We start from the raw sequence: 18,258 nt of genomic DNA, 5'->3' as shown, positions 1-18,258 counted from the left end.
CTTACTTTAAAAAATGTTTAGACTGGACCCTTAGATGTCTGGATTTTCTGCATAAGCTCAGTTGGTACGTTCCATTAGAGATAAATGTGGATTTATTAGAGGAAAACAACATTTTGTACAGAACCTATTGTTGTTGGCACACTAACAGATTCAGAAGACTTTCTTTTAAACAGTGCCACAATAACAGATTTGGGTGTCCCCTGATCCACTAGCTATCTTTATGTTGGATTCTCAAACACGTTAATTAATACAACATAATTACAAACTGTATTTTAATCTTGTTAAGTTATTTCTGGGCAAAGAGAAGTGCAGAAATGTGATGCAAGTGATAAGAAACAAAATTAAATCAATAGCACTCTCAAGACAGAAAGTTGTGTCAGTTGTAGAAAATCCCTCATTGACACTACAAAATAGTGACTGAGTGAATTTCTTCCAAGTCACCGAAGAAGACTTAAACCGGTCTATAATGGTAGATTTAAAAGCATCCTTGTACAAAAATGTTGTGGAAAGCAAAACTGTGAGATTTCCTGACCAAGGACATTTCTTGCAAACTTACAGACTATTGCACTTCATTTTTTCCTGATTTTTATTTGTATTTGTACATCTTGTTTTTATAAGAAGCAGAGATGACTCAAGATAGAATTAGGAAAGAATTCTGTTTTTAAAAAGAGGCTTTTTAGTTACCAAGTCATAACAAGTAGCATTTTGCATACGTAGGCATTTCTTTAAGTAGGTAGAATATAAATGAGAAGGAAAGTTAAGTATCCTGCAATCAAAACATTACAATTACACTAAAGTGGGGACTTTTTTTTTTAATTACAGAAAGCACTCCAAAGACTTCTGCCAGTTGCAGTCCTGCTCCTGAATCTCCCATGAGTTCCAGTGAATCAGTGAAAAGCCTGACTGAATTGGTACAGCAACCCTGTCCCACTATAGAGACAAGTAAGGATGGCAAATCCCAAGAATCTAGCGAGCCGCCTGCTTCTGAATCCCAATCTACAACACCTTTGCCGCTGTCGGGCCACTCGGCACTCAGCATTCAAGAACTGGTTGCGATGTCCCCTGAGCTGGATACGTATGGCATTACAAAGAGGGTCAAAGAAGTGTTAACGGACAACAATCTTGGTAAATCACTTTATTCTCATTTCTTGACCAAAATAAAATGAAAGTGTTCATGCTTTTATTTTTAAGCTATATTTCAGTAGATGTTTACAAGAATACTTGGATTTGACTCTGACCTAAGCTTTAATCTGTTAAAAAGATAGACATTTTTAAAAAAACTCGTAGAAGAATCCTTTCAGGTTGTCACGCTCTGCTTAAAATGTCATCATACTCTTGCTCTTCTTAAGCTCTGCTCCTGGCTCACCAGCCAGATACTGCTCCCACCTCCCTAAATACAGTCCAGCAGGCTGTCAAGAAGACCAAAACCCCAAAGCCAGTGAGATCTCCCCTTGAGAAATGCTGTTTTCCCCATGCGTATAGATTCAAGGCCCCAGCATTTGAGGCATATAGGTGAAGTAGAGGAGTCCGGCATGATTGGAGAAGGAGGTGCACCACAAGCAAAAGCATAGTGTACCTGCAGAGCTAGGAGGGTAAATTCAGACTCAGCTGAGGTTTAGATGAACCTGTAGATAAGGGTATGGAGCCATTCAGTTATTTTGCTCAGAGATGTGCAAAGCTAAGGCTGCTTTTACTTACAGATGAGGTTTTGGCTGTCGAATTAAGTGCAATGTAGATACAGCTATATATTGGGAATAGTCAAAGGGAATAACCTGATCTGAGTATGGGAAATCCACACTTAATACTGCCACTATGCCTCTAAATCACTAGTTCTTCATATGTGTTTAACACTTGCTGCCCTCACAAGGCATTGGGAAACCTTTAGGAGTCCTTTGAAGTCTCTAGTGGGAAGGCAGTAAGGCTGCCCCAGTGTTAACCTGTATGTGCTTCTGGGGCTTAGCATGGGATTCATCTCACCTGCATTCAGATGGTCAAAATAGACATCTGAGGTGGTTGGGACGAGTCACTCTCCAGAAGTACCAGTTTCTCTCCGTTCACTACAGATAGGACCAAAAAGATAAGTTTAGATTTAGTCTGCTGATAATACTTCTGTGAGAAGAATTCCATCCGTATCATCTAAACATTATGACTGTATAAGTAAAAACTCCTTTCTTTTAGTATGTAAGGAAACCTTTTTTTTTTTGGCTAGACATAGAATAATGTGTTATTATCTTAGATTTTTTTTTTAAGGGGAAAAATACTGGGATGGGGGAGGTTGCAAGTTCTCATTTAACAAAATTTGGGGAAAAAAGAAAATGCCCCTGATCATGGACATACCCTGTATGAGATTGTGTTTCACTGAACCGAGCAGAATTACTTGCTTGTGCACATTGGCATGGGCAGATTGTGGTTGCTTGTTCAGTGGAGATAATGTAGAGATAAAACCACAAGTCAAGGTAAGGGTTTTGCAGGTTCAAGCCCTTAGTTTTTGGGCAAAAATGCTGTTGAGTTGCTGTACCTGCTCTGGTGTTCCAGAGAGGTTTGAAAAAGTATTTTTGTTTACATTTGCTTTGATGCCATTTTTACTTAGTCTTTTTTATTTCCCATGATTTTTGTTTTCCTACAGTGTGGCTGACAAGCCTAAAAAGCAGCAGAAGAGCCAGGAAATGTGCCCCAAACTCTGCATTAGGTGTGGAACCAGTTTCAATGTCTCCTTTTGCGCCCTCAGTGTGCTAGTGCACCAGATTGACTCGGTGCACAGGTTTCTCTGTCTTAGGCCACAGGGCCTTGTGAACCTGTCTTAGGCAACTGGTGGTGGCTCAGTTGTTCGAATATCATCAGCCAGTAAAGACTGCGGTTGTGCAAACCCATTCAAGATGTGTTTGGCGGGTCTTTCCTCCCATACCTTTTAGCATTCGTTCAACAGTCACCATTTTAGCAAACGATGCTGGCAGCATTAATGCTGAGATGTTGCTGGTATTCTTAGTCCCAAACGTTACAGTATTATCAGTGATTCCCTGTTGGGCAACATATAGCTTAGAGAGAAAAGCAAATGCAGTGAACTAGTGAAGGATTGCAACCGTGGGAATTTTGCAGAAAAGGCCAGGACTAACCATGAAAGCAGCATAATTCACAGAAAGTTTTGTCCATGAGGAGGTACATCAGTGGGAACAGGCGTGAAGGATATTAGGGTAAAAGATGGGGAGAATTAGGAGTTTTAGGAAAACTGTGCTTAAAAATATTCCAGTTATTAATAATGCTGTGATGAAGTGGAGTGTGATACACCTGCTACCTCCTGGGAATGATTTCTAACATGTTCCCCATTAGCATGGGAGTATTTCAGGTGTTTTATCCTGTCCTGCCATATCCTGGGATAAAATAAGTGACACAAACATCTTTAGCTTTGTTCTTAACACCTAGAGAACATGATGTTACCTCCTTCCGTGTTTGCATTTTTAATTTTTAGGCTCTAGTTTGAAGTTCCTTTCCCTTAGCAGCATTGCTAGTACCTGATCTGGGCTGCTTGTTGGCGACCCTTTTGCAAATTTGTGCCAGTATTCCTGTTCATGTGGCCACACAATAAACCAGACCGGTTGGTCTGAGTCAAAAGAGGCTGTTTTATTCTTGGTAGGTTGGTTTGACTCGGATCAGTTCCCTGCTCCAATTTACTGTGCAGCCAGACGGGCAGTCACCGTGGCCGCACTGGCACTGCACAGTGGCTGTCAGAGCTCTCACGGCCGCTGGAAGAAGCGCTCATCGCATCGGAGCCTGAGCACAGCCTGGGGTTAGAAACTGTGGGGAATGTTAAAGGAAAGTTAGTTATGAAGGCAAATTAAAAGATTTTTAAAGTTAAGTGTCTTATCTTACTAGTAGCTGGCAGGTTTAAAGGTAAATGGATGAGGTTTTACTGATGTTTTTAAATACAAAGGCAAACAGGGAGTAGGTTAACTGTGCAATACGCGTAACCTAAAATTGGCCCTGAATTATTTCTTTAGTCTGATTTTGCCTGATATTGAGGGTAGTGGAAAAATACTTACTACTTAGTAACTTAAGTAAATTCTGAATTTAGGTTTCTGTCCAGTCTGTAAGAACCATTTTCAGGGTTAGTTTTAGCGCCTGTTAGCAGACTGTGCCATGTTAGCCCTGTCCTCGTTTCCCTTTTCTGCCTTTCATTATCTGAGCTGCTTCTTCCACAAGCTTTGCAGACCCACCTACCCCATGCATCTGAACGGGACATCCTGCAGCTTTTAACTGGTCCCACATTCCCTCCTCTCCCCAGACAGGTGAAAAAAAAATCACCAGGACAAAACCTTGGGATGCTTTTAAGGAGGAGGAGGAAATTCATGAAGTTAAGCACAGGGGATGGGTCTATAGAGCAGATATTTTCCACAGCCTGTTTTTGTCAGGATCAGGTGAGGCTGTGAAGGCAAGAGCTGATGGTGCTTTTGCAAGTGCGGGCATGTCCTGCAGAGCTGTAGGATCACGAGCCCCCACGCATCTGCATTGTCCCTTAGGGATCTCGTTGTTGCCACTGGCTAAGACCGCTGGCATTGCTAGGAAGTGAAGGAAACATGTTCTGCTGTGTGTTCGTGAGGGCATTCAAAAGCTGCAGATCAGACACAAGACCCTGAGGCCTAAACTTGGTCGGTATGGAAAGATCTTTGGGTTACCTTGAAAATACATGATAGCTATGCTTCTATCAGAAATCACCAGTGATGACTCAGATGACTTCAGGCGCTGGCTTGTAACAAAAGCTGTTGCATATCAAGGCAGTTTAGCTCAGGAAGAACACGGAGGTGAAGGGTTTTAGAAAACCAGCTGTATGGTTGGGTTTGAGCTGCGCAGGCATTTTCCACAGTCCTTGATACGTTACATCTTAACCATGTAAAATTAGTGTTACCAATGCACACACTGTACAATGTTCAATACTGTACATTGAAAAGCGTATGCAGGTTTTGCCCTGCTAGACAATAGCATTTTGAAAGAGAACTAAAATTAAGTATTCTTAACTAGAAGTACTGTAAAAAAAGAGGCTGCAAAAAAAAAGCTGTTATATTGTAAAATGTGATTATGTATAGTTGGTAAGACACAATTAGAACACCACAGATAGTACAACACAGAAAATATGTACATGTGTCTTTGAGGACACTTACATGACCGTTGCTGAATGGAGGGGTTGCACTGGTCTTGGTTCATTGATTGCTTGAAGTGTTTGGATTGCCCTGTTGGAACGAAGCTGTTGCACTACCTCCTGCGTAAGAGCTAAGTAGCCTCACTGCTCTCACTAGTTGCCTGCTTAACTAAAAGTTCAGTTTATTTTTAATCTCATTAATTTTATTTTTTGCACACTGTTTCACTGTAAGGTCCCAGTCCCCAAATGTGTTGAGCTCCCCTCTTTGCCGCAGTCAGATCCTAAGGATTAAACTAAAGCTCAATATTGACACTTCTAGTGGGGGGCAGAGCTTTTGTTCTTCTAAATGTTTCTTCTGGGTTTTCAAGCAATTCTGAATTAAGAATAATTGACGAATGATCTCGTAGACGTGTTCTGTCTTTTTAGTTAGCCTCATCTCTTAGCTGAATGAATTCATGTGATTTTCAATTTCATATTAGGTCAGCGTTTGTTTGGGGAGACAATCCTAGGGCTAACACAAGGCTCTGTCTCAGACCTTCTGGCTCGCCCAAAGCCCTGGCACAAGCTGAGTTTGAAGGGACGGGAACCCTTTGTCCGCATGCAGCTGTGGCTGAACGATCCCAACAACGTGGAGAAGCTGATGGATATGAAACGAATGGAGAAAAAAGGTAACTTGGAGCAGACTGCTGACTCATGTTTTCCGTTATTTCAAAGATGGCCGTGTCTTTTATTATTCTCCATAAATAGCATAGAGGCAGCATTGATCCAGTATTATGAAGGTTATGCAAAAAGACTTCATGACAGCTTTTTCATAGCTTTATTTGATGCTAGCTCAAGCAGATACATCTCCAAAAAAAGCCAAACAAAAAACCAACCCCAAACCCTGAATATTCACCAGCTGTCATGAAATCATTGCTATATTCTCCTATAGATTAATTACTGAGGCCCTGGTGTATCACTGATAACTTGCCTTACCAAATGAGAAATGTGAGTTTGGGAGCTGGCTTTGGGTTATTAGTTAATAGTGCTGCAGCTGGTCACAGATGTTGGGCTGGAAGAACTGTGCATTGATTCCTGAGAGAGCTTCTTGCCAGTCCTGCACTGATAGTCACTAGGAGGAGGGAAAAATGCAGTCTGTATAAAAGGGTATTTGAGGGTAATTACATTTGTAGCCTTTATAGGGATGAGAGAAGGTGATTGTGTTAATACATGCTCACATAAAACAGCTAGGTCATGAGTATCTACTCGTGAGAGATCTAAGTTGTTACTGGGTATCTTAGTGGGGAGCATATCCTGAAAATTTATCCTACTCTCTATATTTTCAATTAATTACTACAAAACAGTGGTTATTCAGACCCGTGTTTTTAGTGTGATTTTACAAGAGAGACTCATAGGCTGCCGTTATCAGCAGTTAACTAATTAATGATATATACATCTCTTGAGCTATCCCTTAATGATATTAGTACAGACAGCATTAATCGCATGCACTGAAAGCACTGCTGTTGACTTGATGTCCTGAAAGCATTAGCACATTTGATAAAGAACTTTGTGATTATATGAAGAATCGCAGTGGGGAGCTTCTGGGAAAATGGTAGTCTTGCATATTTTTAAGAAGAAATTAAAATCCTTGTCATAGTGACCAGTATAATATAATGCAATGCAGTATCTTACCACAAATTGTATATGATCTTCTATGGGGAGTAAAATCCACTTGGGTTTCCTACTTAGAGCTGTAAACCAAAGGGAGCCATGATGGGTTTTGCTGTATTAGAAACATGGCAGAAATAAAATTGTCAACTAGCTGGATTTTTATAGCCTCAAAGAGAATATCACCCATAATGCAGGAAAATAAAATAAAAATAATTTAAAAGTAGTACCGACAATATCCTTTCAAAACTATTTTCTAAACTGGATTCGTATCAAATAGTGTGCAATACATATGCTGTATAGATGGCACCTGAATAGAGATAAGGCTGTAAATCACTGAGAGTCTGTACTGAGCTCCCGAGCTGTGTAAGTGCTGTCCTCATAGCAGAGCACTCTAAAATGAATTCAACTCTGTATTTTCTGCAAAAGCCTTTCATGCAGGTAAGGATCCTGTGATTTAACCTGTTAAATTGCTCTAGAGCCACATTAAGAATTTAACTTTCCCTTCAGCTAATGTCAGTTAAAGAACAATGCAACTGTATCTGCTACCAGTGAAACATTATTATCAATTATTTCTCTGCCACATTTTATTAAGGGAGTAAATTAATAATTATGATAAAGTTGAACTGCATATATCTTTTTTTTCTGTTCTGCCAGTCTGAAGTTTGTACTATAAATGTCCATTTTAAGACGTTCTGAAAATTTGCAATGTGCATTAACTAACCTCTTTGGAGGAAGCCAGGGGTTCACGCTCACTAAGCTGAGACACTCCGCACCACCTTTCTTCCTTGGAAGAGTTCATTCCTCTTTCTTACAACCTCCCGGTGTGTGTGCTGCTGGTAACGTCACACTCCTCACTGAACAGTACTGAAGCCTGCTGTCAGGAGAAAATTTAATTCCCTTTATTTCCCCATTATTTCACTTTTTAATAATCTTGTTCAATACCACCTAAGATAAAAATTATATTAAAAGGGGCTCTGTTTTACCTCAGTGGGCAGCCGCTAGTTCTGCAATAGTGTCTGCTGCGTCTGTAGCTGAGCACATGCTGGGGAGTCTTCCCAGAGGAACACCGTGATGCTGGGTTGGCACAGCAGGGGAATAAAAAAAAAAGGTAGTAAAACTCAGAGGATAGAGCTGGCCTTGACAAGTTGGTCTCAGACCCAGATCCAGACCTTTGCCCAAATTACATTTGAGTTCGTTGGTTTTTTTAATAGGTCTCCTGAGAAGTGGAGGCCAATCACAGACAAAAATCAAACTTCTCTAAAAATCAAGTGTGTTTGCAACTTGGATTCCAGTTTAGCCTTGCTGTCCCTGCAAATGTGCTGAATGATCTCCTTATGTTGTCTACATGCAGCACATATGTTTAAAATAAGAATTAAAAAGGCAAAGCTTTTATAAACATCATCTTAAAGTTTCCAGAGACCACCATTAAAGCCTGTCCTGGTTTTTGCGAAAACAGAACCAAGCCTGAAGCTTAGGTGCTAGTTCAGCACATGGTGAAGTGCCAGGATTGTGCCTCTGGCCCCATGGAAATTTGTTCTGATAATATCTTATCCTCCAGAAAAACAATTACTTACGACAGAACAGTGGGACATCCTCCTCTTTATTTTTATGTTAAGGAAATATATGCATTTATAGAATTCATTCCGTTCACACAAGAGAGACCCAAATCAGCCATTGCACCTTTTGTGATCCCAGCATGAGGTTACAAAAGCAGAGGTAGGCATTAGGGTGTGAAATTTTTCCCGAGCTATCACAGCTCCGTGCTGTCCGTAGGAGTCTAAAGATGGGAGCTCTGACCTGCCAGAAATGCCATCCTTTGGAGAGCAGAGAAAGCAGAGATCCAGAGCATCCTGATGCATGGGTGTCTCATGTTAATTCAGTCGCCTGACCAAATTCCAGAAACTCCAGTTAGAGATAGCCTAAACACCTTTTACATCTTCCATGTGAGGTTCTGTTTTGTCTCATGGGCTCCTTTAAGCTGCTGTACATTGCTGAAGTGATAGATGCTGTCTTTCAGCCCTCTTGGTTGTGATATCAAAGGAGACGAAGGAACCTTGTCTGTAGTTTGCATGTCAATGCAAGTTTGAAATAACACCTAGGAGTCTTTGAGATGAAAGACCTTATATAAATGTGAGATTATATTGCTGGAATGATTAATGCCACGGTTGAAGGTGTAACAGTTTCTTGAAGGCTGCAAAAATAAGGCCAATCGGTCACCTTGAAATAATGCATTTACCTGTGGTCACTTTGCCGTTCTAGATCTCGTTGGAGCAACTTAAATAGCTGATTATTTTTTAATGACCTTTATTAAAAAAAGAAACACCTTTGCTTTTTATGGTGATTTCAAATGCATGCAGGACTGTGTCGTGGCAGAGTGATGGATCACGAGCAACTCACGTTCTGTTCCATATCAGTGATCTTACATAGTAGGCAATCCACAGGTAATCTGTCATACTCGGGAAAAACAAAACGAGGGCCATGCAGATACCCCCAAAGGTTACAGAGTGTATTCAAAATCCACTTCAAAGATAGTTACACACAGTGTTAGAAGGTCCCACTGGACGTACCGCCATGTAGAGGACAGGTTGCTGAAACCCACTGGAGGCAGAAAACCTAGCCAGTCCTGTAGAGAGCTCTGCCAGAAGAAGCTGGCTTGTGTAAGACGGGCTTTGAACATTTTCATTTATTTAGTTGCACGGAATTTTTATTCTTTGTGCACCCTCAGCCTAAGGGCAGAGCTATGGGGAGGGAGAAATTTATTTTTTGTAGAATTTGGTTGCTGACCAGTGTGACGTGCCCCACATTGGTCCCTGGCTCTGATCAGAGCTCCTGGCTGTTGGAGATTTAGTGCCTGCTAGATTGATGTCAGGCTGGTGTAATCTGGAACTTAATAGCCGAGGTTATCAAATTGCAGCTCTTGAATACCTGAACTCTTAAATATCTAGAAGGTATTTAACAGGCCATTAAATATTTTATTGACAAGATTCATCTATATTTGCCATTTTCAGCCCCCTCATTAGCAATGCTTGTGCATGATACTGCCAGGTGCAGTAAATCCCACCTCTCTTTGCCCGGCGTAAATCAATCAAGTCAGTGACAGCGTTTGCTGGGACTCTTTCCTTGCAGAATTTGCCAGGATAATTGAGTCCCCATCGGGGAGGAGAGCCAACAGTGGTATCCCAGGCTTCTGCCGTCAGCCTCACCGTGCTCCATCGGTGCAGCAAGAGCTTTCTTAAAAGTATATGCATTTTGGAAAGAGCCTTGCGTAGGGGAGGAGGATGCTGTGGGCTGTTTTTCTTTCATAACCTGTCACTGCAGTAGCGAAGATGTGTAGGCAAAAGCAGCAAAGGCCTGACGGGTTGTTCAGCCCCTCGCTGGGATCTCCGGGCTCCGCACGCCATCGTGCGTTGGAGAGGGGGCTGCGGCTGCCTGCACCTCCCATGGTCGTAGTTGTAATCCAGAGACCTTAGGTGTTAGAGAGACCGGAGCGTACACCTGAACTGTTTAACAACCAAAAACCGTTGAAGTTGAAATGAAGTGCGACTGTCCTAATCGGGTGCCTATGTGGAAGTTCGCCACTCTTAAAAGAGTGAATTTGAAATAAGTCGTGTTAACTGAACCCTGTTATTCATGTCCTGTGTTCATTGAAAAAGCAGAAAAGTCTGACAGGTTTCCAATCAATTTACCCTCTTTTCTTCCCCTTCTTTCTTCTTTTTCTGCCTCTTGCATCCCCCCCGCATTTGCTTTCCTCTGATGTCTGATAATGCCCCTTCCTTTCTGTTCTCTCCGAACAGCCCATCCATGCATCTACAACCTGTCATCTTCGCATTTATTCCACAGCTCGTATATTCATTGATTTTGCATTTGTATTCAGCTGGGGCTGATCCGATGCGCTTCTCTTTCAGCCTACATGAAACGGCGACACAGCTCTGTTAGCGACAGTCAGTCTTGTGAGTCCTCATCCGCTGGAATAGACTACAACCAGGGAGCCAGCCCGCAACCGCAGCATCAGCTGAAGAAACCCCGGGTGGTGCTGGCACCGGAAGAGAAAGAAGCTCTGAAACGAGCCTACCAGCAAAAGCCATACCCATCACCAAAAACTATTGAGGAACTCGCTACGCAGCTCAACTTGAAAACCAGCACTGTGATCAACTGGTTCCACAATTACAGGTATGAGATCTCCTGGGAGCCCTACTCATAAAGGATTTATTTTATTTGCTTTGGCAGGGTACTACTGTGCTTCTGCAGACTGTGTCTGCTTCTGCTAGCGTTGAGCGGTTGTACAAAATGAACAGTTTCGACAGCAGGGAGGTTCTAACTAACAGTAATGCTAATGCTCCAGACTAATTTTAAGTCATCCCCAAGGAATATTCACATATTGATGTAAGTCATGCTTTTAAACAGGAGGTCTTGCTTTTGGGGTGGGCGTGGATTTAGAGATGTCCACTATTGAATATTTATAAATCCCTTTGCAGAGAGCAAGACTGCTCTTTCTTACTTGCATATGCACACTCACACAGATGTATACTTGCACATATATACACACATGTAGGTGTGTGTTGTGTATGTTATGCCTGGGTCACTTGATGCGGCATGCTTGGAAGTGTACTCTGCTGGATAGCATCAGAATTGCACTGCTTTCATCATATAATTTTACCATATAAGAGCGAAAAGAGGATTTTCTTTTAGGTCTTGAGTCACTGAGCTCTGAAAATAGGCATAGTACATGCTGATTTCTGGGAAGCTCCGCACAGTCATAAGGACAGCAAACCGGTAACCCTGAAGTTGGATGTGGCCGCAGATTTATTTCATTGTTATGATTAAATCGTTGAGTCCCACTGAAATGAAAAAAGATGTTGGTCTGTTTAGTTCTTTTCTCATATTAGAAGGAACCGTCTCCACATTTGAACCATTGAAGTAGGTTTTGGCCTAGAGACACCGATCAAAAGAAACAATGCTAGAATGGCATATAAGAATTATAAGGATTTGAATAAACATATGATCAACGATACTTGGGATTGGGAATCTTAATTAGCACAACAGACTTTTCTCCAATTTGTGCTAATGAATATTGAACAGGTACACTTAAGATACCAGATTTAGTACTATTCTGCTCCTTCAGTCAGAGCCAGTAATGTTCCTAATTAGTCCAGACTGGTAAACTTGTTTGTTTTCAGAAACTGCTAACATTTAAAGGGTATTTTCCACTTTGGCCCTTCTCAGCTTTTGACAGGGAAGTTGCTGAAGCAGAAGCAGCACAGTTTAATGAGATATCTCAGAAATATTATGCACAATCGTTAAATAATGTTTATAGTAAACAATATAAAATTTTAAAATTATAACCAAGTAATCATATTTACACTGAATTTCATTGACTTGAATTCGCTACAGATGCAGCCTCTTTCACTGCTCAGAGTTCTCCAAATGCAGGCCTCTCTTCCAATTCCCACTTCTAGGCAATTATACACAAGTTGGAGGAATGCCTATGAAAATATGTTCCCTTCGGCCTGACAGCAAAATGTGCTGTTCTCACTTACGCAGACGAGTGCGGGAGCACTGGTGGCATGTGTCATCTTCCTCATTATCATGAGATCTCCTGTTTAGGCGTGCTGCGAGAAAGCGTGACAAGTCATGATTGATCAGCGTGTTTAGCCACACCAAGCTATACATTAATGTAGACTAGGTGCTGACAGTTGTATACAACATTAAAAATGTATAAACAAGGTGCTATAGGCTGGTGGGTAGCACAAGCCTCACGGCAATGACTGATCTGGACCTGCTCCCAGATGTGCTGCTGAGTGTCCAGGACTTTAAAGAGATGTTTGAAGCCTGTTTGGAGCCCTGGGTGCTCTGAGCAGTTGCCACCACTGAAAAATCAAAACACATGCCAGTTCTTTTCCTCTGTACAATAATCTTGGCTTTCATGTGCAAAGTACTCTTAAATCATTTGCAGGACGTTGCAGAAGAGGTACAAGTTACATGTTCTGCTAGGGGAGCAGGAGCTGACTGTTTTGCTGCTCAGTATTGTAAGAAATAGATAGTCTTTCCCCTCTTCATCTTCTCCAGGCCACACTTAACTTTATTTATCTGTTTTACACTCTCCCTCAGCCATTTCTTTTCCAAACTGAAGAGTCTTCATACAGAAGCAGTTCCACATCTCAGACTATCAAGTTATTCTTTAACACAATTTTTTCTTTAAAGTAACTTCACATAAGGCAAGGTACAGATATGAACAAGTTTGTCTTCCTGTTTCTTGGGAATCCTGTTGCAGTGATGCTTTTCCTTTGGGAATTAGCCCAAACCTCACTTTCCAAAGGTGGTTGCTACAGCAGAATCTAACTTTATATCCACCAGATGGGAAGTCAATACTAGTATTTATTCTCTGCAGCAAAAGAAACTTAAAAAAAATCCTCAACAGGCAAAGAAATAATTAACTTCAGAATATAAACAGGTATAAAAGATTTTGATGTGTCTGCAAACTTCAAGTCTATGGCTTTGCATCCATACCAATCACATAGCTCTCAGAACATAAACATAAATATACCTTACTTTGCATTAAGTGAAGCACATACAGGACACATCAGAGTTTGAGGCACTGTTGTCTTAAGAATGGTACAAAAGAGTAGGAGATTGGGATTTCTATCGCACTTCACATGGGGAAACTGGAACATAAACTCAGTAAGGTCCCAGAGATGGTAATGCAGAAGCATCAGGAATTAAACCAAACTTTCTTGAATTGTAATCTAGCACTCTTGGATCCTGAATTTCATTGCTCTTACTCTGGGCATATTTTTCAATGAACTGTGGCATTGTGCTTGTTTAGATGTTGTGTGAAGGCTTGTACAGGGAACTTCAACATGTACCCCAGGAGATCTCTGACATTTTGAGTTAGACTGATGAATGCCAACAGGATGTGTTGATGTCGAGGCCAACACCTTCCGCTGAGAGGAATGCTCTCTGGAATCTCTTAGCTGCTGTCACCAGTTCTTCTTTACCGTAGGGATTTAATTACTGTGCTAATCAGGAGCCAGACTAGATTCCAGAAGGAATATATTGGGTGTGAATTCCAGGGATTTCCACAGACATTGAACCTGTATTCTGTAGGGCTATGGTCAGGTACTCAGTGAATATGTCATCATTCAGTGTCCTGCTAGAGCTGAGGTATATTAAATGCCATGCAGGCACAAAGCTCTTGCCTGTTTCCTCTCCTGACTTGGCGAATGTTACAGAAGCAGCATGTTCTGGATCAGTGTCCATGCAGGGAGATTATAGGCATGAATGGAGCCTGATAATCAATGCTGCAGGATGCATGCAATTAATGGTAATACAAAATTAATGTTAGCACCTGTGGTCTTCTGTTAGGTGAATAATATTCTCCTAGGGAAAATTACAGACCCCCTAAATCCTTCAAAAGTGTAGAGTCAGCAAGTGCTGCTGAAATACTCTGTTGCATTTCAAATAAGTCAATAATATCATTAGCTTCAAAAGCAGTATTCAGATGGAGTTCTGCATTTATCCTAATATTTTTCAATTGTGTGCTGTCTTCTGTAGCACATTTAGGGAAAAATGAAAAATTCGTACAGCGATCAGTGTTGAGACAGCATTTCATTTGTGATTTGCAAGACCCTTAGCAGTTCTCCCTGGCTAAAACCAAAATGTTACCTTCACTTTGAAAGGTGAAAGTCTTGCTAAACTCTCCCTGTGTCTGTAGTCTCATCCCTGACCAGAGGTCGTTGAGGCTCCCTCTTGGTTGCCAATTAGGACCTGAACAGTGGTCATAACCTCTCCTGCTGACAGAACAGTACAGAGAAGGAGTTAGCATAGACCCTAAGATCTTTTCATAAACTGTTCGGTACTTGTGAGGATATAGGAAGCTCCTAAACAGAGAAGGAAGAGGGAGGAAGGACCAAGTTAAATGGCAGAGGCAGTGTGTTTGGGGTATTATTGCACGCTTCAGGTAATAGGAGGCACAAGGTGGCTCACCAGGCAATTTTAACCACACATGGAGTGCATTAATTCCCTTGAAATGCACTGCTTGCCTTGTCACTATTCATGTTCTGAAATCGATTTTTTAAATAAAAAATGAGGCAGCAGTCAGACTAGCTCATAGACTGACAACCTGTCAAAAGGCTGTGCTTCCCCAGAGTGGTTTCAGAACAACGGAATTTGTTTCATCTCCGTTTCTCCCTGCTGTCCAGGAGAACACCAAGAGGGTTATCCAGATTTTTTTCCCTTGTTTGTTTTTTTGTTTAGGCAAATTGTGGCTCGTTTCTAGCAGAAATCTGAATTGTTTACTACTTACAAGATGTTCTCTTCTGCATCTGCTAGAAATGTATTCATATTTTTAAAATCATCCCTTTTCTGGACCAATGTATTGTAAAGTTTCACCTTCCTGATGTCAGACTGTTAGTGGGAATGGGAGACTGCGGAGCCTTTCATCTCTGTCCTTTAAAGCACATCCAGTGCTGTGAAAAATGAGCATACAATTATGAATATTACTTAATTTAAACATGCAGAAAAAGGGAATATGATCTGACACTGGTTTTCACCAATCATTTTAGTACAAATTGATTATCTGCATAAAGTTTATATTTTTGCTTTTTTCCATAATGCCTGCTATGGTTACTAGAAGGGACAGTCATCAACGTCAGGTTTAAACAAAATTCTGGTTAAACTCAGAGGGGTCAGCCTCAACACTAAGCACTGCAGAAGTTACCAGAAATGGCTTATCTGCTCAAAATCCCAGCTGCGACTGCCTGCCCTCCTACCATGCCATGGAGGAGCCCCCAGGGCGGTCTGGGCTTTGCAGCCTGCGTCCTCCTAGCACGGTCGGCTTCGCAGCAGGCGTGTGGCCGGGGAAAATGAAATTAAGAACATCTTGACCATATTTCATGTTCTTCCAAATGCCTTTTCAGTCAGTCCCTTGGGTTTGAGGGTGTGAGTGCTTCTGCTGACCCGGCTTGGTGCGACCGTCCTGTAGCCAAGACAAAACGGCATATCTGGTAGAGCAGGGTGGCTCCGAGTGACCCCCGGCAGACTCACCATCCCTCTCCCCTGTCTCCTAGGTCTCGCATCCGCCGGGAGCTGTTCATCGAGGAGATTCAAGCCGGGAGCCAGAGCCAGGCTGGGTCGAGCGACTCTCCTTCCGCCAGAAGCAGCAGGGCCGCTCACAGCTCCGAGGGAGACAGCTGCGATGGCGTGGACGCAGAAGGCCCACCTGAGGGAAAGCCGAGTGGCCCGGAGGCGGATGAGTACAGCAATGCAACCACAAAGTCTCAGGGAGGGCCAGCGGAGTCGGCTTTCGAAGCGGGGGAAGAGGCACTGCAAGGCGCCAGCTCTTCGGAGAAAGCGGAGCCGTTCCAGGCGGAGAGCCTGGAGGACACCGACGACGAGGGCAGGCTCAGAGCACCGCGCCAGAGCTCTCCACCGGCATCGCAGCGCCCGGGAGAAGCTCTGGAGACACTGCCAAACTCTGCCACGGAAGGGGATGCCTCTACCTCAGCTGCCTCCACCTCAGTCCTTACAGGGGAGAGCTCCTACAAGTCAAAAGAAAGTTCAGAGAAAATCTCCAGTGTGCCAAGTACGAGCTCGACGCCGGCCGCAGGCTCGCAGAAAGCCAACTCTCTTCAGAGCTTGTTCAGCTTCTCCGAGGCGGCGAGCTCCAGGAACACGCGAGACAGCTCCTTGAGGAAAAAGAAAGCGGCAAACTTGAACAACATCATCCACCGCTTGGAGAAGGCCGCGAGTCGAGAAGAGGCCGTCGAGTGGGAGTTTTGAGATTAAACTCGCCCAACTCTGGAGAGCTGGGAAGTGAAACTGGACCTCTACTGGTTTTATTGTGTTGCGCACTTAACCGCCCTGCGGGCCACAGGGCAAAAACGCCATAGGCCAAGGTGCATATAGAAAACAAAAAGGAGCGTTAAGCCCAATTTATGTTTGTGTTTTCGAGGAAGAAAACTGAAATGTGTAGTCAAGCTTTTTTGTACCCTGAAGTGTTTTTATTATTGCCCTAAGTGATTTCCACAATTTCTGGAATAACTCATACAGCTTTGCCTTGTGCCCTCCTCTTTGGTGTGGGCTTTAAAAAAAGAAAAACAGAAAAAAAAGAAAAAAAAAAATCAAACCCACATATTAAAAGGGGGCTTTTTATCTGCCATCTAATGGCTACAGAGCGATAATACACTATTATCTTCTTAAACCAGGAAAAAAGGGGAGATTTTTCAAAAAAAAAAGAAAAAAAAAGAAAGTTTTTTGTAGCTGTTCAGTTGCCACTAAGAGATTGCACAGTCAACCGACTCTAAACACACTAGTTTGGATTCCTACATATTTTCAAGAAAAGAAAAGAATCTTGTTGTTTGAAACTTTGAATTAAAAAAAAAAAAAAACACATTTACTCCACATATTTTTTAACAAAACGAAAAAAAAGTCACATCAGGAAAATATCTTAATTTGTGGTAGCTGACTTAGTGTTTTCTTGTAAGTGAAATAGAATATTGACACGTAGTGCACATTGTTTCATAGCTTTAACTGATTCTGGTCTTTTGCAGACCAGAATTTGTTTAATACACTCCATTTTAGGCCAAATCAGGACAAAAAAAAAAAAATCTGAATCTAGGTATTTTATAATCTGCTTTTTAACCTCTAACCACAGAGCACGCTGATCAGACCTCATATCTAGGAGGTTTAGGAGACAACTTAGAAACAGCATGTACTTGATCATTTCACTTGGTTTGTAGTGTACAGAATTTCCTTTCAGTAAAGACAGATTGCTCAAAAAGTGTTGGCCAGTAACATTTCAGCCTGCTACTTGGGGGACATACTCCGTAACCCGAAACATTCAGCTTACCTGGAATCGATTAAAAGGTAGTTCACGTGTACGATTGCTGTCACACACCACTAAGAGGGGACTGGAGCTGCTTCAGATAGAGACCTTTTCCTGCTGTTGGTGGCCATTTACTGACTCTTCCCGCCACAAGCACTGATTTTAAATATGTTTTAGTTGTGGGAAGCTTATTTTTGCATGGATAAAGAGTACATGGCGATGACCAGACGGGCTCTTACCGGGACGGAAATAGCCCGAACTCCAAACCAAAACATTCATGCTCTCGAGTCCCAATCTAGACCATTCTGCCCTGCAGAAATACAGCCTTTTTCCATTATGTTATGCACAGGTTAGGGCCGATCAAAGTACAAATCAAATTCTAACTTGTCTCTAACTCCTCCTGTTGTCTATATGTATATGCGTGAGCATAGAGGTGTGTGGAAGGATGTGTGTGCGTGAGTGTGTGCGTGCAATTTTATACGTCTGTGTATTTTCTTACGTACTTGTGCACACATAGAGTGCATTACTGCCACCTTTTTTCAATAAGCTGTTTTATCAGTTATGGCTTCTACAAGTTTGCTAATTTAGACTCCTTTATTGCCATATCTTTAAAACTAACAATAGATGATTTCGGAATATATATATATATAAAAAT

At 42.0% G+C, this 18,258-nt stretch overlaps 1 protein-coding gene across 1 annotated transcript in view; it reads left to right on the top strand.

Moving 5' to 3' along the window:
- Nucleotides 1-16,687, top strand: part of CUX1 (cut-like homeobox 1) — a 108,172-nt gene extending 91,485 nt beyond the window's left edge. The window contains exons 15-18 of the mRNA XM_009702534.1: nucleotides 823-1,125; nucleotides 5,611-5,799; nucleotides 10,687-10,951; nucleotides 15,847-16,687. Of these exons, the coding sequence (XP_009700836.1) occupies nucleotides 823-1,125; nucleotides 5,611-5,799; nucleotides 10,687-10,951; nucleotides 15,847-16,558 (1,469 nt within the window). The 3' untranslated portion in view covers nucleotides 16,559-16,687. The remainder of the gene's footprint in view (nucleotides 1-822; nucleotides 1,126-5,610; nucleotides 5,800-10,686; nucleotides 10,952-15,846) is intronic.
- Nucleotides 16,688-18,258: the final 1,571 nt, after the last annotated feature.

Source organism: Cariama cristata, unplaced genomic scaffold (genome assembly GCF_000690535.1).
Source record: "Cariama cristata isolate BGI_N322 unplaced genomic scaffold, ASM69053v1 scaffold18556, whole genome shotgun sequence".
Taxonomy (NCBI): domain Eukaryota; kingdom Metazoa; phylum Chordata; class Aves; order Cariamiformes; family Cariamidae; genus Cariama; species Cariama cristata.
This window is presented reverse-complemented; position numbering and strand designations above follow the sequence as displayed.